General features: G+C 38.9%; 1 protein-coding gene across 1 annotated transcript in view; it reads left to right on the top strand.

Moving 5' to 3' along the window:
- Positions 1-25,899, top strand: part of dab1a (DAB adaptor protein 1a) — a 360,974-nt gene that overhangs the window by 249,485 nt on the left and 85,590 nt on the right. Inside the window, exons 7-9 of the mRNA XM_059983518.1 lie at positions 613-651; positions 12,341-12,394; positions 21,752-21,802. Coding sequence (XP_059839501.1) covers positions 613-651; positions 12,341-12,394; positions 21,752-21,802 — 144 coding nt within the window. The remainder of the gene's footprint in view (positions 1-612; positions 652-12,340; positions 12,395-21,751; positions 21,803-25,899) is intronic.

Raw genomic sequence — 25,899 nt, forward strand, 5'->3', positions numbered from 1 at the left:
GAGCTTCATGCTAAACTTCAATCGGAAGAAGTATTTAAAAATATTCTGTTGCTTTCCACTGACCCCATGTTTGGACAGTTTGAAAAGATGATATTAAGGGCTTTCAATATCAAGGCATGTCAAGAATCCTGATTATCTCATTTTAGCTCTGAATGGACTCACACTGGCCATTTTAGATTAATGCTATACTTGTATTTAATGGGAAGTCTCGCTTGCAGAGGCTAAGAATGGAATGTTAATTAATGAACCCGTATAGTTGCAATTTTTCTCACAATGTTACGTGAGGCATTGTTTTGTTTAGTTCTGGAACCCTCAGACCTTCCCTAAGCATGGTTGCTTGATCTTTCAGTGAGTTGTCTTTGCCTCACTTATAATGATTGGACACAAGGAAACAAAATTAAAGAGAAATTATCCTTAAGATCTACTGTATGTTTGTTTCAATTTTTCCAACCAGTAATCCAGAAACAAGTTATTTTAATTGACTACAATATATCAATAATTGCTTCTCTTTTACTTCACAAATGCTGTAACCTTGGCTTTCCCAAACAACATGTGCTTATGCTTGTGCTGATCTTCTCTCTCTCTTTACATTTCGGTTTAATTCTAATTCAGACAATTTTGGAGGAAGATGTAGAGGATCCCGTCTATCAGGTAAATTGAATAATAGATCAATTTCTCATTTAAAAATAAATAAATAAATCTGTCTGGATTTACTTTCTTGCTGAAGTTGAGATCTAAATATTTTCAATTAATACAATCAATATATTGGAATGTTAATGGGATTGTGATAATGGTTTTTGACAATGGGATAAAACAACAATCCGGATTTTCACTAAACCTTTTTTGATACATATACTAGAATTCATTGTTTTACTCATTGAAATATCAATCATTTGAATGTAACAAGTAAAATCTTCCACTAACTGAGAAAACTTAGGCATTCACCAGGTTCAAAAATATTTTAAGACTATTTCCTGTTAGTGCTTCTTAGTTCCAAATCAGAATCAGGTTTATTATCACTGACGAATGTCATGAAATTTGTTGTTTTGTGGCATAAAGAAGTAACTAAATGAATATTGCAAAAAGAGAGCTAAATAGTGAGGTAGTGTTCAAAAATCTGATGATGGAGGGGAATGAGCTGCTCCTAAAATATTGAGTGTGTCTTCGGGCTCCTGGACCTTCCTAATGGTAGTAATGAGAAGAGGGTGTTCCAAAGTGACCAAGTTCCTTAGTGATGGATGCCGCCCTTTTGAGTCTTTTGAAGGTGGTCTTCCAATCGTCTTTTCTGTTATGAAGACCAAATGATTTATTTTCTTCCTTGTTTTTTTGTTTTGTTAGTTATGGTGAAACAGATGAGCAGAACATGGCAAGTTTTGGCTAAAGTAAAGATCAACCCTAATATACTGTAGTTGCGGTAACCCAAATGATTGAAATTTACTAAACTGTATGGCCATAACTGAGATACCTGTGTACGAAATAGGTGGCTGATTTTATCAATGACATGGGGGGTTGGCCATCTCTATCCAAATCAACATTTATTTCAATTTGAAATTGGTGTCTGTTAATACTGCTGGCTCTGAGGCTGAAAGTAGTGAATTTATATCCCACATCAGTGGAATAATTATAAGACATTTGTAGCCACAACCAAATTTTAGCAGTTTGATCCTGAAAACTGCAAAATCTTAAAACTGTTCAGGGTAAGTGACTGTGTAATGAAGAGCAGATTGCAGGGAGAAGGTGAAAACCGCAGTAACTAACAGAATTCAAATGAGTAGTACGTTGTTTCTGTGCACCCCACTGTTTTACTAGATATCCTATTTGACAAGAATAATGTGCTTATAAAGCACATTTAATGTAGTAATATACTCATGTATCATCAAGTAAAATTTGACACCCAACCACTTATGATGATAGGACAAATGCCTAAAAGCTTGGTCAAAAATATAAGTTTAATGGAGTGTTTTAAAGGAGAAAATAAATGGAGAATCTCAAACTGAGCCATTTAATTCTAAGACTATTGGGAATTTTTGAGGAACACAGATAACTCAGGGATTTGTAGCTGGAGAAAATCGGTGAAAGGGGATGTAATAATGAGGGAATTCTGCATGACAGAGATAAATGTGAAAACTGTACAACATTATTTAAAGAAAATCTATCCAAACAACACCACTGAAAACAAGTAATTTGTTTAATAGTTTCAACATTGTTGTTGGGATCTTGCTATGTGCTATTTGGCAACAAGGCAATGCCAGATTCCCAAATGGAAAGACTTGGAGAATGTATGACTTCTATATCTCATGATAACAGACTTTTTTACAAAAGACCAGTTGTCTTGAAAGAGCATGCCACAGGCTCAAGGTTAGCTTCTATCCCACTGTTGTAAGATTATTAGGATGGTACCCTAATAAAATCAGACCTTGCAGTCTACCTTGCACCTTATTGTCTGCCTGCACTGCCCTTTGTCTGTTACTGTAACACCTCATTCTATATTCTGCTATTGATTTGCCTTGCCTTACCTCAGTGTACTGTTGCTTTGAAATGATCTGTATAGGTGGCATGCATAGCAAAGCTTATCTCTGTACACCGGTACAGGTGACAACACTAATCCGATTTACCAGTTTGCCACTGCCACCCAATCACTTCATTGGAACTCATGTCCTTTTGAACAGTATTCTAGCATTCTCTTATGACACTCAGTTCATTGAATCAATGTCATTTTTCTCAGCACACTAATGAGACCAATTACACTGTAACATATCTCCCTACAGCCTATTGCCCACCAACTCCATCCTGATTGTCCTAACACCCAACAACATTAGGACAATTTACAGCATCAATTAACCTACCAACTAGCTTTCCTTTGGACGTACCTTAATTAAGTGGGCTATTTTTTCAAAGAGATTAGCTCTATTTGTCACATGTACATCAAAACATACAGGGAAATGCGTCATTTGCATCAAATCAAATCAGCGAGGATTGTGCTGGGACAGGCCGCAAATTTCATCACATTTTTGGCACCAACATAGCATGCCCACAATTTGCTAAACCTAACCATGGGTCCTTGGACTGTGGGAAGAAACCAGAGCACACAGAGGAAACCCATGCGGTCATGGGGACAGACGGACAGCTGGCACAGTCAAAGAAACCAAATCCAAAACAATGGGACAGCATTATTCTTTTTGCAAGACAAATAGTGAGCCCCGCCCACTGACTGAACAAATCACAAAGTCTTGGGTACACAGAGTGTGATTATTTAGTTGCAGATTCAATGGATGTGAAAACATAAAAGATACAACCTTTGGTTAAACTCTCTGACAGTAAAATCTGGAAACTGAGTCCAAAAACGTTAGCAGAAGTCAGTCGGGTTTTCACCAACGCTATCAGCTTTGAAATTGTTCATTTCATACAGTAAGTGTCCTGATGATCGATTCCAAATGTATGAGAAGAGCCACCTTCTGATGGGTCTTCTGATAGTCTGAGTTGATCTAACACTGGCTATATTTCACAATCCTTCAAAAGCTCAAATAGAGTAACACCTTAAAGAATATAATCCTCTAGAAAGACAAATATGTGCCAGACCTTGATATGTCGCATCAGTGCTATTCTTTTGAAAAATACACCTGGTAAGGCCCGCAATTCAATCAAACAGTTAAATCCCATCTACAGGATTAGTGCTGACTCTCACTTACACCCACTATTTCTGTTAGTTTTATTTTAGTATCCATCTTAAAGGAAAAGGCAGTCAAATTGAAATCACCTCTACTCATCTGAACTACACTTCAAGTAGTGCAATGCAAAAGCAGCGATCGAATGAACATTTGAAAATCATTCTTTAGTAAAGAGCTTTGTGGTTGAAATGGTTTTAACCCATTTTAAAAACCTTTGGGTGTTGGAAGCTTGAAGTAGAGGTCAGCTACAATTGAAAAGGCTCACACTCATTTCTTTAGCAAACCATTTATTTTAAATTAATAATTGACATCTCCATCGTTCAGGTTTAAGTTCATTGTTCTTACTGAACAAGTAAGAGTAAAGTGTTGAAGGTACAGGAGACTTGAAAGAAAATATATCACATTAGAGATTAAAGTTAGATAAACCCTTGCCAAATATCAATGAAAAGTTCCAAGTCCCATATATGACATTTTCTCTTAATTGAAACACAGGTGATTAATAATTTCAGTATTTGAGTCCTGTTTTGCTATTCATGCCTAGAAATTTGGTTCTGCTCATTTTTGTGTCCATAATTGCACAGGAAGTAATATAAATGTCCATCCAGTTTGTAGAGCATTGTGAATTTGACCAGAGATATTTGAAACAATTTTAGAAAGGTTTGCACCCAGAAACGTTCTAAAGCTTAAATGCCAGAGAGAACGTATTCTGTTTCATGCTGCTTCAGACAATTTTGCTGTCTGAGAAGGGTTTCATCCCTTTGGTGCATTGCCCAAGGCAGGCAAATACCAGTGAAACTATGGCATTTACAGAGGAGAGAAAGGCTGCCGGAGAAAGGAAGATAACTCTTAGATTCACTGAAAGACACATGGAAATCCTCATCAGTAAGATCTGCCAAGCAGAGGTTGTGAGTGTGAGGTGGAGCAGGAGATCAGATAGGATCAGCATAGAAAGTGTCTAGTAAGGAGTGGCCCCTCCAGATGTGAGAGTAGCCAGTCATTTATGCAAAACAGAAACACACTTTAACCTCACAATATATAAATGAGTTAGAGCCAACTATTTCAGGATTAATTAATTGTAGTGTTATGATCAGTGCACATGGTCTAACAGTGGAGAACTTGATGATTTATTACATATAACCCGGGTACTGATGAACTGTGTTGAAGATTGGATTGTGTAAGTGGGTAATCTTGTTTGGGGTCTATAAATTTGAAGAATCCCTATCGAAGTACCTTAATATCTGTGCAGCGAAACCCTGTCCTGCGCTCTGCCAGAAATGAGGCTGCTGGTGTTCTGCTAGACATGCCCTGGGAGCTTTCCTCATCTTCCTCTTCCTCTTGGTCCTACTAACCTTCAACCTGAACCTCCACCACCCCCCCCCCCCCCCCGGCCTCCAGCTACTCTTCCGGCACCAGCTACTGTCTTCAGCTTTTGAGCTTGTTCAACGTGGAGCATGCAACAGTGTCTCCACGTCTGTTGTATGTTCTGCGGGGCACCACTGGACCGATGCAAAAAAAAAGAATTTATTTGCCAAAACCGGTGCGGAATCACACCATCGTTCTGAAACATGTAGAAGCGGTGCCAGAAACTTCCATAGAGCTACAAGTTGGTATGAGCAGCCAGGGAAGTAGAAGGCATTCCTTGCACTTGTACCTCAGGACCCAGCCCACTGGGCAGAGCCATCCCTACAACATACTTGTCACATTATTTTGTTGATTGAGCACCTTCATGGAAAACATGGCTTTCACCATCAGGAGCGTATGCAGATCCACAACTACCTGCTGATTTAGGAACTGGAAATCTTTTCTATTGAGGAACCTGTTTGGGCTGGTAATAGGAGTTCTTTTAGGCACATGAGAGCAGATACTGCCTGTCTGTACTGTGGAAAGTCAATCATGCAGGCAAAGTGCCCAGGGTGTCCCCTGTTCTTGCTGTAACCAATGTAACTCTATTTTTTCCAAATTTTTTCACTGTGACCTCACTGACCAGAATAATACTGCAGTGCATAACAAACTGTGAGACAAGATAATGGATAATGCAAGCTATGAAAATGTTGTTCACCAAAGAAAGCTCCTGGTAGAATGCAGTTTCTCTGAAAGTTTATGGGAGTAGGTTCTTCATTCATGTCACAAACAGGAGAAAATCTGCAGACGTTGGAAATGCAAGCAACACACACAAAAGGCTGGAGGAACTCAGCAGGCCAGATAGCATCTATGGAAAATAGTAAAGTCAATGTTTTGGGCCGAGCCCCTTCGTTAGGACTCGGCGTTCAGATTTCTTATTGCATCCTCGATCCCGATGTCCCAAACCCCTTGTGTAGTCAGTCACAGCCAGATCAGTGCCTCCAGGTATGAAGTGATGCCAAGAGCTATCACCTCTGAGCCAGTGACTGAGTAAGGTTTTTTTTTGTCACCAACAAGTTGCACAAAGTTGAGCCACCTGCGTTTAGTTCTGAGGCTGCCCAACCTGGTCTCCTGATGTCGGCAGAGTGTCTTTTTAAGCAGAAGTAAATAGAACAAGATAGGGCAAAAGGAAAACCATACTGGTATTGTGAGTGTTCAGTGAATGGAGTATACTGATAAAGGAAGAAACATGCAGAGCATGATTTGTGATGAAAAATGCAATAATGTGGATTGCACAAGAAATGTGCCAGTTTCTTGATGGGTGTAATTTTGCCCTGAGAAGATGAATAGTATGAACTTACCCAGATTGAACTGCACTAAAAAATGCTAATGATCCAGTTTCTTGACCATGGTGTCCTACAGAAAGAGTCCTTAATAGCAGCAATCATTGGTAGTTGGAGAACCAGCAGAATAACCTTTGATCCTATGCTTCTCACTTGTACCTCTATAAATCTATAAAGTCTTATGAAATTGTTGATCTTACTCTTACTATTGATTTTTCTTTGCTCCAACTTCTTAAATCACCATGTGCTTTCCTACTCTTGCCTTTTTGCTTTCCGCTTTGTGCTGGCAATGTTACAGTACATTGTGTTTGAAGCTGGACATGAACCAATCCGTGAAACAGAAGAGAGCATTTACCAGGTACAAACTTTTGATCTAAATATTCAAGGAGTCATTTTTGTGATATATACTGTATATTGTTCCCCATTTCTTAAGAAAATCAACGACAGTGTTCAAAGGACAAATATTTTCGATTTAGAAATACAGCATTGTAACAAGCCCTTCCAGTTCAATAAGTTGCACAGCCCAATTACACCCCTGTGACCAATTAATCTAATAACTCATATGTCTTTGGAATATGTACCAAAGTACCAAGAGAAAACCCATGTGGTCATGGAGAGAACATACAAACACTTAGCTCACTGCAGTGGAATTAAACCTGGGCCATTGGTGCTGTAATAACATTACACTAACTGCTGAACAACCATGCCACCCCAAAAATACAATATATTGAAGTTTAAAATGATGGTATAAATGTTTCTTATCTTTTTTACATAATCTTTTACAGAAACATTTTAGCATAATCTTCCTTAAAATGATTAACGTTTAATGGGTTAATAATTGTGGCCTAACAGATACCAAACTAAGCAGCCTCTCAGTGCAGTAACAAGAAAGAGTCTTATACCACTTGTTATCAGGTTTCTGTGCAGACATTACAGTAAGACATCACTACGACAGAGTTAAATGGGCGGCATAAAACAGCCACTGTGTGAAACAACTTCAAACAGAATTGAAGAAGTTATATGGTTTAACTTCAAAATAACTACTGACATCAATTCATGTTGATGTTGTCTAGGAAACAAGAAAATAATTTAATCTAATTTGATGCAGTGACTCTGTAAATGCATTAGCAACAGTTGCTAAGTGAGTCAGTCTCTTATTGTGCTGTCGATTTAATTTCAGCATTTCCAAGCTGATGATTTGAATAATTATGGACATTGTTTATACTGAAAGAATTTGTTACAAATATCATATCAATTAAAATGTTTTGTTTGCTGTATATGGCAATTTGGATTACACTACAACAGTTTGTTCTGTATGACTTCAATGCAAGCATTCTGTTCTCTATCGATAAAGCCTGTATAACTTCTACTGTGTGATATATATTCCCATCACACACCTTTATAAAGGTCACAAAAGCTTGACCTGGTGTTGCAAAAATCTTTTTTAAAACATGAAAATGTTTAATTAGCTTATTTCCCACAGTCCATTGAGTCGAACATATCCCTTTCGGATCCAAAACAAGAATTCAAGTCTTCCAAGTCTGAAAATAATGTAACAATTGAAAGAATGTGAAATAATAACTTTTACCTTGAGGATTAAAATGGAATAACTTATTGGATTCAAATAAAATTAGTACCCGCCTCATTAGCTTCATTAGCCCAAGTTTCATGGAAATAGTTAAAAAGAAATAAAAAAAGACAATCTACCATTTAACTGAGTAAAAATAATTACATGTTTAAATGAAGTACAGAACAAATTAGAACACCACATGATGGAGGAATTCATCCAGTGCACATTGTGTGTAATTTTGATTGACTATAAATGAACACAATCAGCACAAACACCTAGTGCAGGTGATGGACTACCTTCGATCATTGTGTTCTCCAAATCTTGATTTTCACTGTAACTTTCAAGATGATTGTTAATACCTTCAAATTAATCATAATTCCTAACATGTTGAAGGAGTGAAATTGTTTCATTTTCACTCCCAGCCACTTCTGACCTCTCCAAACCTGAATGCTTGAAACCGCAGTGAGCAAAAGCATTCTAAATTGTCTTAGTGCTTACTTCTTGCCAACTATCACTACTTTTTGTGTATAAGCATGCGCAACCAAAGCTATTTAAAAACCATTCGCTCTAAGCACAGTGTGGTATCTAATGGTGACACAAGTGCACGCGACCAACATTAGTTAGAAACTGTTCGGGAATATTTTCCCGTCTCAATTAAGCAGCGTGGTTTCCCAGATTAGACAAAGGGAATGCCGGCTATTTCTGAAATTAGGTTTTGTTCTTTAAGTGTTGTCCCAAATAGGCAGCTGCCCCGATAAACTGATAGCCCAATTACACAGAATCTACCACTTATGGCTTACTTAAAGAAATTGTAATTTGATTTTAAATGACAGTTCAGCTACAGTAACTTCAATGCAATATTGGTATTGCCTTTCACAGTTCAAAGAAACTTTCCATGGAGTTTATTGGACTTGTAAAGGCCAATGCCAATATAAAGTCATTGCTGTATTATTCCAATAGGACACATTCTCATCCTACAATAGCTTCTATTTCTGTAGTGCCCTTGAAATAACAAAAACATTCCCAAGATTCAGTGAAGTGTAAATAAACAAAAAAGAAGATTCTGGAAAAGTTTTAAGAAATGGAGGTGAGGTAAAACTTAATTTTGTCAGTGTTGAAACTGGTGTCATGTCTTTGGATGAGGTGTAGCTTGGAAACGAGAAGGCAGTAAGACAGCTCACACTTCCTTGGTTAAAGTGATGTGAGAGGTTAAGCCATGCTTTAAAGGAGGAAGGAGAGGTAGAAGAGCAAAGATGTTCTGTGAGGGAATTCTAAAATCGTGAGTTTGGACATCTTGAAGCCACAGCTGTTCCTTTTGAAGTGGAGTGATTCTATTCAGAAAAGACTAAGGGATCTCACTCCGAGGGATGACAAGAACCAGGAAGAATTTGAAAATCTGAAGGAGAATTTTAAAATGAGGGCATCATTACTTCCCAGAGTCTTGCACTTGTAGCTTCTTGTTATAATACAGTCAATTAGGTTTCTTTTCCTACCATAGCACTGCAGCAGTTCCAGCCAAAGTCAGCTATGATGGTGACAATGGCTTTAACCCATTTTCAGTCATTGATCACAGTATTGTCTCTCGATGCTTTCACACAGTCTTCTAGTTGCTGGGGCTGCTTTGCTCAATTCCCTTCTGTCCTGCCCTGGGCAAAGAATTACTAACAATGGCTTGTTTTTGGATGCCTTTATGTCCTTGAAAGATCTATCCTGGCCCTTTCTCAACTTCATTTATATGTTGATCCTTATCCAAAAACATCAATTTCTACATGGACTCTGAAAAGACACAACTTTAAATAATTATCATCCTTTCTGACCCACCCCAGCTCTAAATTTTCAAGCACATTAAATGATACACATTAATAGACGAGGAGACATTTCCAACTAATCCAGGCATGATCAAAACTTGCCAGTAGTTCCATTTGCAGAACTCATTTCCTGGAACTACACCATTCTTGTCAGAAACTTACTGAAACCAAACAGACTGCTTGGTAACACTTTTGACCTACATTTTACCTACCATTACCGTGACTGCCTTAATTTCACCTCAACAACACTGTGGCTACTTCATTAGTTGCTATCACGAGACATGACTATTCCAATGCCCTTCTGAGTGATCTCTTTATACACACCGTAAAATTCAGATCATGAAAATTTTGCTCCAAGTGTTCTGGCATGCACCAATCTCATCTTTCCATTAGCCTTGTATTTTCTAACCTACACCATTTCCAAATTTAATGATGTCCTAATTTGAAAATTCTCATTCAGATTTTAAAATTCTTCCTGGTTCTCCTCATTCCTCCAACTGAGATCTCTTGCTCATCTCTGAATATAATCACTCCACTTCAGAAGGCTCTGCATTCAAGATGTTCAAACCCTAAATTTTGGAATCCCCTCAATGAATCTCTTTACCACATCCACTGGCCTAACATCAACAATTTGTTTTGTCACTTCCTCAGTCAGTTCAATCAGGCTTGTCCCATTCTGACAATCCTCATCAGACAATGCTTCTGCAAATGTTTGTAAATCCCTTCACTGAGAAACTTCTCCAATAGGTTGATCACCGCTGAAGTAAGACTCACTGATCTATAATTCTTAGTGTTATCCATATTACCTTTCTTGAACAAAGGAATAACATTTGCCATGCTCCAGTCTTCTGGGACTACTCCTGTGGCCAGTGAAAATGTAAAAATCATCACCAAAGGTGCAGCAATCCCTTCTCTCACTTCCCATAGTAACCTGAGGGTGTATCCAGTCTGTCTCTGGGACTTAACTATCTTAATGTTTTTCAGAAGTTCCAGTACATCCTATTTCTTAACATTGACAAGTTTCAGCATATTAGTCTGGGCTACACTGTCCTCATATTTGTCAAGGTCCTGCTGATTGCTGAATACAGATGCAAAGTATTCATTAAACCTCCCCTACCTCCTCTGACTTTCACCTTTTCTCACAGTTCTGTTCTACCCTCATTTTACTCCTTCATGTTCTTTACATTCTATAGGAAGCCTTGTTTTCCTTAATCCTACTCTCCAAGGTCTCCTCAAATTCTGTGCCATCTGCTCCTATCCCTACGGTAACTGTCAGGGAATTGTGATTACTCTCTCTGAAATGCTCATCCACCCAGAGACTTGTCACCTGACCAGCTTCATTGCCTGGAACCTGATCTAGCTTGGCCTCTCCTTTCGTCAGTTTGTCTACATATTGTATCAGGAATCCTTCCTAATCTAGCATGGATCTCTTCCTTTGGTCAACCTGTCCACATATTGTGTCAGGATTCCTTCCTGGAGGTCTTCCTGCTCTCCCTCCAACATTAATCAGAATGGTATACCTGTTACTGAGAGGAATGGTCACAGGGGTACTCTGCACTTTCTGCCTGTTCTATTTCCCTCTCCTGACAATCTGCAACCCAGACCTTTGTTATTGACTGGCATGTGTGATTCATTTGACCTGAATGACGTGTCAGAGTGACTATTGCATTGGCATGAACTATTGAAACCAGGTTATCATAGGGTGCACTCCTAACAATGCATATCTTTAATATATTATACTCTACTTATGAATAACTGGATAATTGCCTATTGATAATAGCCACTATTTGCATTTCTTTATTATTAGAAAATGCAATTAAAATATTAGAATATTAGAAATCAATTTTAATAAGTTCATTTTGATAAGAATTAAATTAATATTTCTGGGAACCATATTTTACATGTAGATTTGGGATTGATTTCAGCTATATATCTAATAATAAAAGACCAGTATTATGTTTTACACCCAGGTGTTGTCCTCAGTAATATAACTATGCTCCACAGGACTGCTAAATTCCAAACCTCAGCCATTTCTCTATAATGGATCACTGAGTTGAGAATTGATTTTCTTATTGAAGGAAAACGAGATAAAAATTATTCCAGGCTCATTTCATGCACTTCTTCAGAAAAATATTGTTGGAAATTGGAAGCAAGTCAAGTGGTTTGAGAGCAAAGAGTCAGAGACGATTTACACTGTGTTTATCAACAGCTGTTAGTATAGTCCTTGACGTAAAACTGACATTTTTAAGTGTGAATTGCATACATTTTCTCAGACAGAGCTTCTGTGTATCTTATATTAAAGTCTACATCTGCCCCATTTTTGCCAAAGGTGTAAATGGAGAATGGGGCAAAATTGGCTGTGAATTGACTGTTATATATAAGTGCTACTGTACTTCCAGGAAGAGCTGCCAGACTTCCAATGCCTCTGACTGCATAGAATGTTGAAGGTGGAGCAATACTGCAAAGACCAGGCCTTCTGGCTTGCAGTGTCTGCATTGACTATGAGACCAATCTAAGCTGATTCCATCCGCCTCCACCTGGTCCATCAGTTTCTCATCCCTGTCCGAGCATATATTAATTGGAATATCTATTTGCTTATTTTATATCTAGGTGCCCACAAGCCATCAGAAGGAAGGAGTCTATGATGTGCCAAAAAGCCAACCAGTGAGTCAAACCGATATCTAGTTCTAAAATAGCAATCTTAGTGTTTATGATTATTTATAGAGTTTTTATTACAAGATATTATATATTGCCTCCATAATTCTGGTTTTGAACTTCAGTTTGTCAGTTTATTAAACTCTATTAAAATATGTTTTCATCTAATCTCTGGTATTTTGGGTTTAACTTTAGCAACAATTTCATTAATGTCATAGACTTGCAGCAGGGAAACAGGGTCATCAGCCCAATGGATTCATGTTGGCCATCAACTACCTATCCATAATAATCCAAGTTCTCACAGTTAGTTCTTTGTCTTCCAGGCCCTGACACTTTAGGTTCTCATCTAAATACATTAAATGTTGTGAACATATCTGCCTCCATCACCATTTCAGGAAGTAAATTCCATTTTTGAACCACCGTCAGGGTGAAACAATCCTACATCAAATCTCTAATGAAGTTCCTACCTCTGAAACTAATGCCCTCTAGTTTTTCAACAAAATGAATTTGTAGGGCTATGGAGAGAGGTCTGAATTGACTGAAGTCTGAAGTCACTAGATTGCTTTTAGAGAGAGCCAATATGAACTCCACTAGCTGAATGGCACCCTTCCATGCTGTAACAGTTAACTAAGTATTGAAACAACTCTTTCAGTGCAAGGAAAGCATTAAATGAAAATCAAAATGCAAATGCAAAAATCTGAAATAAATACAGAAAATGTGCTGTAAATGCTCAGCAGGCTAGGCAGCACACGTCAAAAGAGAAACGGAGTTTGTATTTCAGGTCAGTGACACTTCAATATCCTAGTGAATCTCTTCAGTACTTTATCTTCTTTTTAACTACATCCTTCCAGCGGTACGATGACCGCAGCTGTACACCACGCTCCAAGTGTAGTCTAAACAACATTTTCCACAGCTCTAACATGATCTCTCAACTCTTCTAAAAGTTCCAGCTTATGAAGGCAAGCATACCAAATGCTTTCTTCAGTTCCCCACCCAGTTTCATATTGAAATTGTTTCAAAGGATACAAGAGATCCAAATTAAGTCAGGAATCTTATTGTTAAGAGATCTGTTACAGCCAACGTAGTAATGTTGGAAATTTAACTGACAGGTAAAAAGGCGATGATATAAAAAGCAGGAGAAATCAATGCCAAAGAAAGCACTCAAATAAGAAAGCACTGAAACAACCAGGTTTCTTAGGGTCTAAGGAAGCAATGTTGGATAATGCTTTTCTCAATATAATTAAGAAATGGCAAATCATGCAGACTCTCCTGTTGTGAAGTATCTTTTCACAATCTGTCCATTCCTCAGGAGCTTGGTGCTTGTGCTTTGCATATAGCACCACCTTCTCCTAGACATTCTCTTCTCCTTATTGTCATAAACATTGTGTGGGATTAGGTCCCTGTGGTCAGCTTGCACAAATAAGCTTTGAATTTTCATACAATGCTTGTTCTCCTTTACAGTTTTCTATTCTCCTTATTTGAGAGTCAGGGAGCACTACAGCACAGTAACAGGCACTTCAGCCCCTCTAGTCTATCCCATCAACCTGCACCAGACCATAGCCTTCATACCTCTCCCATCTATACCTATCCAAATTTCTCTTAAATGTTGAAATCGACCCACATCCACCAGTTCTCCTGGCAGTTTGTTCCACACTCTCATCACCCTCTGAGCAAAGAGGTTCCCCCTCATGTTCCCCTTAAGCATTTCACCTTTCACCCTTAATTCATGACCTCCAGATCTAGACTCACCTAACCTCAATGGAAATGTCTACTTACATTTACCCTATCCATACCCCTCATAATTTTGTATAACTCTATCAACTCTCCCCTCATTCTCCAATGCTCTAGAGAATCAAGTCCTAACCTATTTAACCTTTCCCTATAACTCAATTCTCAAGTCCTTACAACATCTTGTAAATTTTCTCTGAATGCTTTCAATCTTATTGATATCTTTCCTGTAGGCAGGTGACCAGAATAGCAAACAGTACTCTAAATTAGATCTCACCAACGCCTTATACAACTTCAACATAACATGCGAACTTCTGTATTCAATACATTGATTTATGAAGGCCAATGTGTTAAAATGGTCTCTTAATGACTCTCTCTCCCAGTAACACTACTTTCAGTGAATTGTGGATCTGTATTCTGGTATCCCTATGTTCAATGCACTCCTCAGTGATCTTCCCCTCACCGTGTAAGTCCTACCCGGGTTTGTCCTTCCAAGTGCACCACCTCACACTTGTCTGCATTAGATACCATCGATCATTTCTCAGCCTGTTTATACAGCTGGTGCAGATCCCTCTGCAAGCTTTAATAGCCTTCTTTGCTGTCCACTACGCCCTCAGTCTTGGTGTCAGCCGCAAATTTGCAGATCCAGTTTACCACATTGTCAACCATATTGTTGATATAGAAGACAACAACAGACCCAGCACCAATTGCTGTGGCCAACCACTAGACACAGGCCTCCAGTCAAAGACACAACTGTCTACTACCACTTTCTGGCTTCTCCCACAAAGCCAATGTCTCATCCAATTTGCTACCATTGTGAATGAATTTTTTGAGGATGTGACTAAACACACTGAAGAAGGTAGAGCAGTAGATGTAATGTATATGGATTTCAGCAAGGTATTTGATAAGGTACCCCATGCAAGGCTTATTGAAAAAGTAGGGAGGCATGGGATCCAAGGGGACATTACTTTGTGGATCCAGAACTGGCTTGCCCACAGAAGGCAAAGAGTGGTTGTAGACGGGTCATATTCTGCATGGAGGTCAGTGGCCACTGGTGTGACTCTGGGATCTGTTCTGGAACCCCTACTCTTTGTGATTTTTATAAATGACCTGGATGAGGAAGTGGAGGGATGGGTTAGTAAATTTGCTGATGACACAAAGATTGAGGATGTTGTGAATAGTGTGGACGGCTGTCAGAGGTTACAACGGGACATTGACAGGATGCAAAACTGGGCTGAGAAGTGGCAGATGAAGTTCAACCCAGATAAGTGTGAGGTGGTTCATTTTGGGAGGTCAAGTATGATGGCAGAATATAGCGTTACTGGTAAGACTCTTGGCAGTGTGGAGGTCTTGGGGTCCAAATCCATAGGACACACAAAGCTGCTGTGCAGGTTGACTCTGTGGTTGAGAAGGCATACGGTGCATTGCCTTTCATCAATTGTGGGATTGAGTTTAAGAGCCAAGAATTAATGTTACAGCTATATAGGACCCCGGTCTGACCCCACTTGGAGTACTGTGCTAAATTCTGGTCGCCTCACTACAGAAAGGACATGGAAACCATAGAAAGGGTGCAATGGAGATTTACAAGGATGTTGCCTGGATTGAGGAGCATGCCTTATGAGAACAGGTTGAATGAACTCAGCCTTTTCTCCTTGGAGTGACAGAGGATGAAAGGTGATCTGATAGAGGTGTACAAGATAATGAGAGACATTGATCATGTGGATAGTCAGAGGCTTTTCCCTAGGGCTGAAGTGGCTCGCACGAGAGGGCATAGTTTTAAGGTGCTTGGAAGTAGGTACAGAGGAGATGTCAGGGGTAACTTTTGTATGCAGAGAGTGGTGAGCATGTGGAATGGGCTGCCAGTGGCAGAGCTGGAGGTGGAAATGATAGGGTCTTTAAAGAGACTCCTGGATGAATACATGTAGTGTAGAAAAACAGAGGGCCATGGGTAAAGCCGAGGTAGACCTAAGGTAGGGACATGTTTGGCAGAGCTTTGTGGGTCAAAGGGCCTGTATTGTGCTGTGGGTTTTCTATGTTTCTATGAATGCCAAGTAGCCAAACCTTGGAAAAATGCTGAAGGCAAGGCAATGAATGTTGTCTACAGGTCTATATAGACAACATCCATTGTCTTGCCCTTATCAGTTTTCCTGGTAACTTCTTCCAGTGTGTCCTGTCTGAACATTACCTTGACATTTTACCTGACTAGTAATGTCACCTCTGTCCTTTTAATCCCTCCTGCTCTGTCACATCTAAACAATGGAACCTGGAAAACTGAGATACCAGTCTTTCCCTCCTACAATCAGTCTCACTAATGGCTACAATGTCATAATTCCATGCCCTAAGCGTATGTGCCTTTCCTACAATACCCGTTGCATTGAAATATACACAATTCAGAACATCAGTCCCACCATACTCAACCTTTCGATTCCTGACTTTGTATGTAGGCTTAACAACATCTTTCCTCACAACACCTCCAATATCTGCTCTGTCGCTGGTTCCCATCCCCTTGCAAAGCTAGTTTAAACCCTGCTTTCATGGGGCAGTAGCAAACCTTCATGCAGGGATTTCTTATTGATTTTTTTCTTTCCTTCACAATTTTTAACTCCCATGTTCTTCCTGATCTTCATTTTTGCTCCCTGCTTGCATCAATTTTTGTACTCTGTGTATTGGCCTTTCCCCACCATTTTGTAGATGCAACGTAAAGGAAGGAAGGGAGAGAGGGAGAGTGAAAGGCATTGATGAACGGCAGTCTAGAGCTTTGGTCTTTGGCAGAAAATGTTTAGGCACAACTTGTAGAACATCATAACCTAGAATGATCAATAGAGTCAAATATAACACCAAGAGTATAATTATTCGGGATTAATTTCAGACATTTCCCAGAGAGAGGAATGGCAATGGTGTTCAAGGAACAGAATTGTGTAAGATACTAGTCTGTGGCTTCTATTTTCCCAAACATAGCTGGAATATATTGTACACATTGAGTGTGGGTGAGCTCTCTGGCTGCTTGAGGATGGCTAATGGATCTAATGGGATAGTAGAAAGATAGAAATGGGATAGAACATATTAGAATCATGATTTGCTGATGGAAGGGAAGTAATGCAAATGAGAAAGACAGTTAACTATATCAAATATAATTAATTTTTTGAAACCTTACATTCAATAATTAGATATTTTTCTTAACAATCCTTTATTAGTTGTAATATAATAATAATAATAATAATCCAACATGGGTCCAGATATTAAGCAGTTTGTTATAACATGTATATTTATTTTTTGAAAGTGTTTCTGTTATATATAATTTTCAAGAATAGTGCATTAATACTGAATGATACAATCAGCTTTTGATGGAATATTCAATGCTGGATCATAAAGGGGATAACCACCTGTTAGTTTATGATACAAAGTAATCCCTGTGCTGCTTGTTATCAGTATGAAGATCAGTATGAAACCTAACAGGGGAACCAGCTAAGCTGAATGACCCTGGTGATAATAGAGAAAGCAAAGAATAAACTTTCCATTTTGAAAATCCTATTTCAAAAATGGATTTGTTCCAATATTGTTCATTCAATCCTCTTCAAATATTGCATGAATGTGCCCCCACCCCTCCGACAAATCCCTCAAATTTTAATACTCTTTGGTACCTTATAAATATAGCACTGCGGTGAAGAGATGTATTCACAGTCTGAATAAAAATAAAAGTTAACAAAGGTAAAAAATAAATCAAAAAATTTTGCTGTAAAATGAAGCATTAACATATCATGTCTTATTTAAACTTTATTAGATATGCTCAATTCCAACAATTAGGAATAAATATGCATCTCAGTAACAGAAAAGGCATTGTACTTTTCTTTGTTGATCATGAACTCTAGGTTCCCATCTTTGCAAGTTCTTCACTCCTCTGTCTAAAACTGATCTGTTTCAACAGACTTATCTAGACAAGTGCTTTCTCGTATCTCTGTTAGTCTTTGGTAGAAAAATGTGCTTGTTTTAAAAAGCTGAAAATCTGAAAAAAAGAAGAAAGCTAGGAATGCACAATATAGCAGGCAGCATCTGTAGAAAGAGAAAGAATTAAAGGGCTGGATCATATCCACACCCACATCTGGTGATCACCATCCATGGCAGGTCAAAGGCAAACAAAATTTTTGTAGCCATGTGGCTTCTTCTAGTATGTCTGCTGTAATTATTCCACAAGGTGTAAGCAACAACAGGCAACAGGAAGTTAAAGTCTCTTTCATGGCCTACTGATATCTTTTAGAATACCACTGATGGTTAGAGACATTTTCAAGCAATTGAAAAGATAACCTATGTTAAAAAAACTTGTACTTACAAGTAATTCAAAATATTGGTGCATTAGTCAAGGCGAGCAGAAGTAGGAGAGAGCAGAAGCTTCTCTGTATCTGCTGCCTGTGGCTAAGTGGTTCTGTCTAGACCTGCTGCCAGTCAACAGCATGCCATTGGTTCATTTGTTCCCTGAAGTCCTTGAGTACGTTTTGTGTTTTTATTTCAGACCTCTGCCTGAGTTCTCAGGTTCCTGTAATAAATGTGCATCCTCATAGCTGCCATGACTTTTTTTCATTCCATTGACTAAGCGTGAAGCTGTGAATCTGTTCTTTGCCTCAAGTATCCATTCCAATATTTTTCCTGCCAGGTGTTGGAACTTCAAAGCCTTTGTTGTTGCTCTGTGCAAATTTTCTGTTGTTAGAGAACGTTAAATCTAATGGTTACATTTCGATTATCTCAAGGCAATGGCTTCTTCAGTTATAAAGCAGAAGAGCAAGTTATTTCTTTTCCTGCAGATAAGCAGCAACTTAATATTCAGTCTTCTACATAATATTTTTAAACTACTAAAGTATAAAGGTGTTATTAAGTAAAATAAGCATTTACAGATTGAGATATTGTTAGTATTTTCTCCCCTCTGTAAACTTTCAATTTCAGTGTCTTGAGCAGCAGTGGCCTTCCACGGGATATCTGCTGTCTCTGGACAAGTGACTATTCCTCATGTCTTATCCAAATTTTATGTGCATTCCCACCGATCTTCTGCAGGAAGAAGAGAGTATGGCAGAAACCCTAATATCCTGCTCTATAATAAGGGGCAAATTGCAATGAGATGACGCAATAAATTTGGTTATCTTTCTCTCTGATTCGATCTACACAGTATGGTTAGCCCAGCATCTGTCTTTCTCCTGGTTGAACAGATACATCATCTAACCTGGGATGTTGCTTTGTAGCTCCAACACATGCACACACCTCACATTTAAGCTGGGATCTTGCCGTCTCTGTGTTCTAGCATGCAGCATAGCGCACTGTACTCTTAAACCAGGAAACTTGATGTCTCTCTGGCTCCCACATGCATCACACTGTTTGGTTTATTTTAGTTTTTGCAATCTCTGTGCTTCAGTGTGAATGGTCACATCATACATTTAAACTGGGATCTTGCTGTCTCTCACTCCAAAACACACACCACTTAATCTTGGATCTTACTGTCTTTATGCTCCAAATGTGCATCAAGCTACATTTTGTAGTTTATCTGGAATATTGCTATCTCTTTGGCTCTGCGCCATGCCGTACTGTTCTTGCTGAGAGACTGCTGTCTCTGTGCTCTGGCATTTACTCGTAGTAATGCCTGTTAATCCAGGATTTTGCTGTCCCTTTGGCTCTACAGCAATGTGTTGAACACTAATCCAGGATCTTGCTGTGTCTGTAGCTCTACACAGTTTCTCTGGTATTCTGCTTTCTTTCTCTGTAACACACCGCACTTTATGTTCAACCCACGATCTTGCGGTGTGTAGTTTTCTACACTGCGGTTGGAAGCTTACAATTCAGATAACTAGACCTTTTACTGATGCTTCTGATATTGGGAATAATAACACTCTTTTAAACAATTTAAGCATTTGTACTGTTGTCAGGTGGAATAAATTTGACAACTGTTATGAGTGATGAACAGAGCTGTTGGTCAATGGGGTGCAGAGTTAACCATTCCCAACCCCCCTCCTGAGAACTATGAACTATTGCAGTTGCTATGCTGCTCATGAGAGAGAGAGAGAGATAAAACACAGGCAAGAACATCTGCTACAGATAAGAGGGGGAGAGAGACTGTTGATTTAGTGTATTTTGACTCTTCCTGGATTATTTACCTTCCACTACAAGGACTTTACTTTGCTCGTTAACATTCCTCAGGAGATAGCAGGAGTGGCCTGATTTGATGGACACAGTCATTCATAGTTGATGGATAGTTGAGACCCCGTGAGTGGGGATAAAAGACAGGTCTGGAGAGACACCCTTCAGACACACCAGTGGACACTGACTGAGTGTTGGGAACCCACAGAAAGGTGGGGGCTTCGGAGACCGAACCAGGAGATTGGTCAGTAAAGCTCACAGTGTTACAGCAGGGCCGGTGAGGACTTGTGTGTGTGTCCACTCATGCCAGAGTGATGAGTCCACCACAGAAGAATGGTCTAGCTGAAGAACAGAGGGGTCATAACTGAATGGCCACAACGACACGACCGATTAAGAAAGCCACAAAAGTTTTGTCTGGCGCAGCTGTTGCTGTTACATCTCGCTCGCTCTCTCTCTCTCTCCAACGAGTTCAATACAACCATAACCACCTCAGCATTTATGAACTGAACTCTATACTTTCCTATGACAATTAATTTACCCCTGGACATCGATAGAGCTTGTTTATTATTGATTATTATTATTCCTACACTTTTAGGTTTATTACTGCTAACTTGTTTTATATGGTTATTTGCATTTTTGATATTGTATTGTGTAGTTTACTAATAAACACCTTTAGTTTGGTACCACCAGACTCCAACGGATTCTTCTTTCTCTGCTGGTCAGACACCCAGTTACGGGGTACGTAACACAACTCTCCATAAAACATGGACACAGTAGGAGGGTATTTTGTCTTTGTATTAGTCAAAGAAGAGCTTTGAGCATTACCCCACTTTTCAGCTCTTGATCTATAAATTTATAGATTCTAGAACATAGAAATCCTCATTGCATGTACACTAAATGCAACTTAATGTTTTGAGATTCTTTCTTCAGCTGCTGCTAATCCATTTGCCTGGTATATATGCTTTTCTTTAATAAGAAATAATTTCTTCCTATCTACTCTATTTTGGCCTCTCATGGCTTTATACCTCATGAATTAAACCTCTCCTCAGCCTCCTTGAGAACAATCCATACACAATCCCTCAGATCAAAGGTTCTCCAGACCTGGCAGCACCTTCATAAGGCTCCCTTTTACCTGTCTGGTTGGAGATTTGTCTTATTTTTCCTAACCTTCTGAGAATGCTCTCCACGTCTTTACCAAAAGAAACAAGCAGCTGCTCTTGCATGTAGGAAACAGAGAACACTAAAAGGGGGATGACAAGAATAATTGAGTGGTGTGTCCTTTCAATCTGCAAAGCAATACAGAGTAGCATGACTTCTTATTGTAGATGAAAAATCAATTTTGAATAAAGTCACATTATATTTACTACCAAACTAAATTAATTTTAAATAAAGAATAGCTTCATTTCTGAGCAATTAAGGTAATGGCATCCAGTCATCTGCAGAGTTTCAATAATCAGTGGACAGTTCTCCCTACAAAATGGGACTCATCTCTCAAACATGAAAATGACCTTACTGTTACAGCATGTCGGACTGGTGGTGGAGATTGATGAGGAACAGAACAAAACTGATAAGGTATGTGCTGCCAGTAAATAGATTGGATGTAGCTATTTGTAGCATTGGGAAAACATACAAGTAAGGAAAGTTAAAATAAAAATGGAAAATGCTGGAAATAATCAGCATGGCAGGCCACATCTATGAGGAAAGAAGAAAATGATTCAAGTTGAAAATCCTGGATTGGAATTTAAATGCATGAGGTATAGCATGCTGAACTTTGTCTCCTTCATAAAATCACCTGACTTTTACAGTATATTTTGATCTGCTACAATGAATTGGAAGTTTTGTCATTTTGTAAAGTGCTTTGCCAATAACTTTTCAATCAAAACTTTGGAGAGTAAAGTATAAATGTTTTCAATTATCCCTGAAAAGTCTGATAAATTTACCAGCAGATTTTGGCCAGTAGTCCTTTAGTAACTCATCTATTCAGTGAGAGGTAAAGAAACTTGTTGGACCCTCGTTTAAAGGCAAACGGTTCCTCTAATTGTGCTTCACCATTATCCAGATGGGGGAATCGCACCTGAAGAACTGTCTTTACGTGACAGCTGAAAGTAAGGAAATATTACAGTGGAAAGGTAAAGGGAAAAAATTAGTAGAGCAGTCAATGGAAAATCTTAATCAGTAAGACAAAGTGCACCAACATATAATGGGCTAACCAACACATAGAACAGTTTAGATATGTCAACAAATGATAAGCCCAGATGATGTTACAGAAAGAGAGAGGGAACAAGGCCAAGGAAGAAAAGGAGAAAGATCATCTTAAAACAAAGAGAACAAATGATGCTGAGCAGGTGGATTCATCAGTCACATCAAATATAATGCTAACAATGCATGGGTCAGGATTTCAGCTGTACGAGTCTTCAATTGGAGAGCAGTTCAACTTATTCTGTACTGTGTGTTTGCTAAACAGTTCTAGCAACATAGATACAGTGGAGGTGACGATGGAGTGAACCACTTAGTTACTGAATAATGCTGAGAGGCAGGATGTCAGTGAGGAACAGTAGAGATCCCATTGTTAACTCCAGAGGTAATGGTGGAGAAGCAGTATATTTGACTGCAGCTGGTAAAATAAGAATGGAACCAGGTAAGAGAGATTCCGTAATCTGGATGAGGTTGAAGCACAACTGGAGGAAAATGGGGGTCAGGAGGCTGCAGATAGGTTGAGAAGAGCAAAGAGGCATAGGTCACCAGAGATTAATCACAGAGCAACATAAGCATTTCAGCACTGTCGCGAAGCCAAAAGCTTAGCCAAATCTAGGCCATTTTCAGGATTCAGCCGAGCAGTTGCAAGTAAGATGGGCTTAAACTTGGGAACTACAAAACCTTTAAGGAATTTCTACCATAGAAATGAATTCCAAGGAAAATATGTTCCATATGAGATACTAGAATCCCAAAAAAAAGTTGGTAGTTTATAGCAATGTAACAGTATATCATAGGAGACATTTCATTATCGAACCTAAAGAAATGAACAGCATTTTTTTGAATTAAGAGTTGATGTCTAGGTCTGAAATAAACTGGTGAAAGCTGAAAAGTGAGGAAGTATTACAGAAAGTTGTATATGGTGGAGTGTGGAGTGTGCATGGATGAAGTCCTGTTGGGTTGTAATGTTAGATGAAGCATGCTAAAAGATACTGAAGCATCTATAATTACACTATATCATTATGAATATTGCAAAAATATATCTTGAATAGATAAAATGGAGCAATGGAACCTCACACTACGCAATGGCCGTACTTGATATCCCAGACTGATGCAAATATTTGCTAAGCTTTTGTTCCGGTGAGTGGTATCATTTGAAACCAGATTATATTCAAGAAATGCTACAGACTTGTGCACCTTCCAGTAACTCAAGCAGGTCCCCCAGCCTCCCTCTTGATCAAAGATGATATGTGGGGCAAGAAAATTCAACTTAATTCTTTTTAAAATGTGAAGAATTCACATACCACACATTATTCCATTGTAATCCATTGTCAGAGTATCTATTAAAGCAACTATCAAACGTAGATCTTGTATTTCTCCTCATTTTTATATTAGTTGTGCAATGTGACTGTATTCTGTAGATTCATTTAGAATGAGCAAGGTTCACATCAGCTTGAAGCAAAGATATGTGTGCTGTAAGCTTCTGTTGGTAATGCCATGCTATATAAATAAGGTACGTATTCTAGTTAGCTCAATGGGGCTGATATCTGGTGTGTCTATACATGAAAGTACATTCTACTTAACTGCAATTTGGTAAAAGCTTTCATGGTTGGCCATTTTCTTAATAAGGTATGTGCAGTATTTCTACATTCTTCCCCTGTGTACCTGTTACTTATTCTTAGAGGACATGATTGTTAAGTGGTTGTTTTATTGTGGGAGTACTTTTAGCCATCAATAATGTCTATTTTTTGTCAGACTTTTATAAAATTTTCTGAAATTAAATGGCAGTGATTTATTAATCAAATTATTTACTCTGTTATCTAGGCAATGATTCCATATGACTTGTAGATAGTATGTAATGGTATATTAATAAGCCAGCTTACACTGTCGGCAGCACTGCAAAATGGTTCCGGCTGTGTAATTTCCTCGAGGTGTCAAGATGATGCACTCAGCTCTGTGTTGCTATTAACATTTAATGAGCATCTGCATGCTAGTGAGCAGAGCTCAATGAGTGTATTTAACCACCCATGGGCAGCTTCCCAACCAAAAATGTAGCAGAGACATATAAACGTAATTCAGCCCTATTGGGGCTCATGCTGGTCAAACCAATAACAGCATTAAAGCCAGGTCTCACTCTGCACTTATTTGAATAGCAATTGAGTGCTAATAAATTAACATAATATTGCACTGGTAATATTGGTGTGAATACAGATAACACCTTTCCTTTTGATGACTTGTCCCAATTTTCAGGAGATGAACCAACCAGTAATGGTTCAAAAACCAAATGTCCTGTACTAGCTAGTCCAATTACAATTATGTTCCCATGTTTATGATGTAGTGCCGTGTCTATATAAATCATTGGTCACACTCCACTTGGAGTATTCTGAGCAGTTTTGGGCCCTTGTCTATTTTCTCTAAGAAAGGATGCTCCGGCATTGGACTGAGTTCAGAGGAGATTCACAAGAACGATCCCAGGAATTAAAGGGTTAATGTGTGAGGAGCATTTGATGGCTCTGGGCCTGTATGCATTTAGGTTTAGAAGAGTGAGGGGGAAATCTCCTTGAAACCTATAACATGCTGAAAGGCCTGGATAGAGTGGACTTGGAAAGGATGTTTCTTCTAGTGGGAGAATCTAGGACCAGAAGACACAGCTTCAGAATGCAAGGATGTCCCTTTAGAACAGAGATGAGGAAGAATTTCCTTAGCCAGAGAGTGGTGAATCTGTGGAATTCATTGCCACAGATGGTTGTGGAGGCTGTCAATTGGTATATTTAGCTCAGAGATTGATAAGCTCCTGATTACTCAGGGCATCAAATGTTACAGGGAGAAGGTAGAGAAATGGGGTTGAGAGGAATCAGCCATGATGGAATGGTAGATCATACTTGATGAGCTGAATGGCCTAATTCTGCAAATATTGGTCTTAAGGTCTAAGATAGTATTCTCAGTTCTATACAAGTAAAAGTTGACTTGGCCCAGTGTGAAGAAAGCCAGTGTGTTATTTATAGAGTGAATGAAAGGGCTCTGAGGAGTTTTATGGAACAGGGGGACACAGTGCACATGCATAATTCACTGAAAGTGGTGGCATAGGTAGATAGGGTGGTGAAGATGGTGTATAGAACACTGACCCTTATCAATCAGGACACTGAGTATAAGAGTTGGGAAGTAATGCTGCATTTATGTATATAAAACTTTGTTGAGGCTGCATTTTAATCACATTAGTAAAATAGAAAGAGTGCAGAGAAAGAATTATCCCAGGATGGTGTCTGGATTTGGGGGCCTGGGTGACAAGGAGAGGTTGCACTGACCAGGACTTAATTCCCTGGAATGTAAGAGATTGAGGGGTGACGCTTTAAAAGAGCAGCAATTGTACCAGTGCCCAAGAAGAGCAGTATGAGCTGCCTTAAAGACTATCATCCAGTAGTACTCACATCTATAGTGATGAAGTGTTTAGGGAGGTTGGTCATGGCTAGAATCAA

This window comes from Hypanus sabinus, chromosome 11 (genome assembly GCF_030144855.1).
Source record: "Hypanus sabinus isolate sHypSab1 chromosome 11, sHypSab1.hap1, whole genome shotgun sequence".
In the NCBI taxonomy this organism is placed as follows: Eukaryota; Metazoa; Chordata; class Chondrichthyes; order Myliobatiformes; family Dasyatidae; genus Hypanus; species Hypanus sabinus.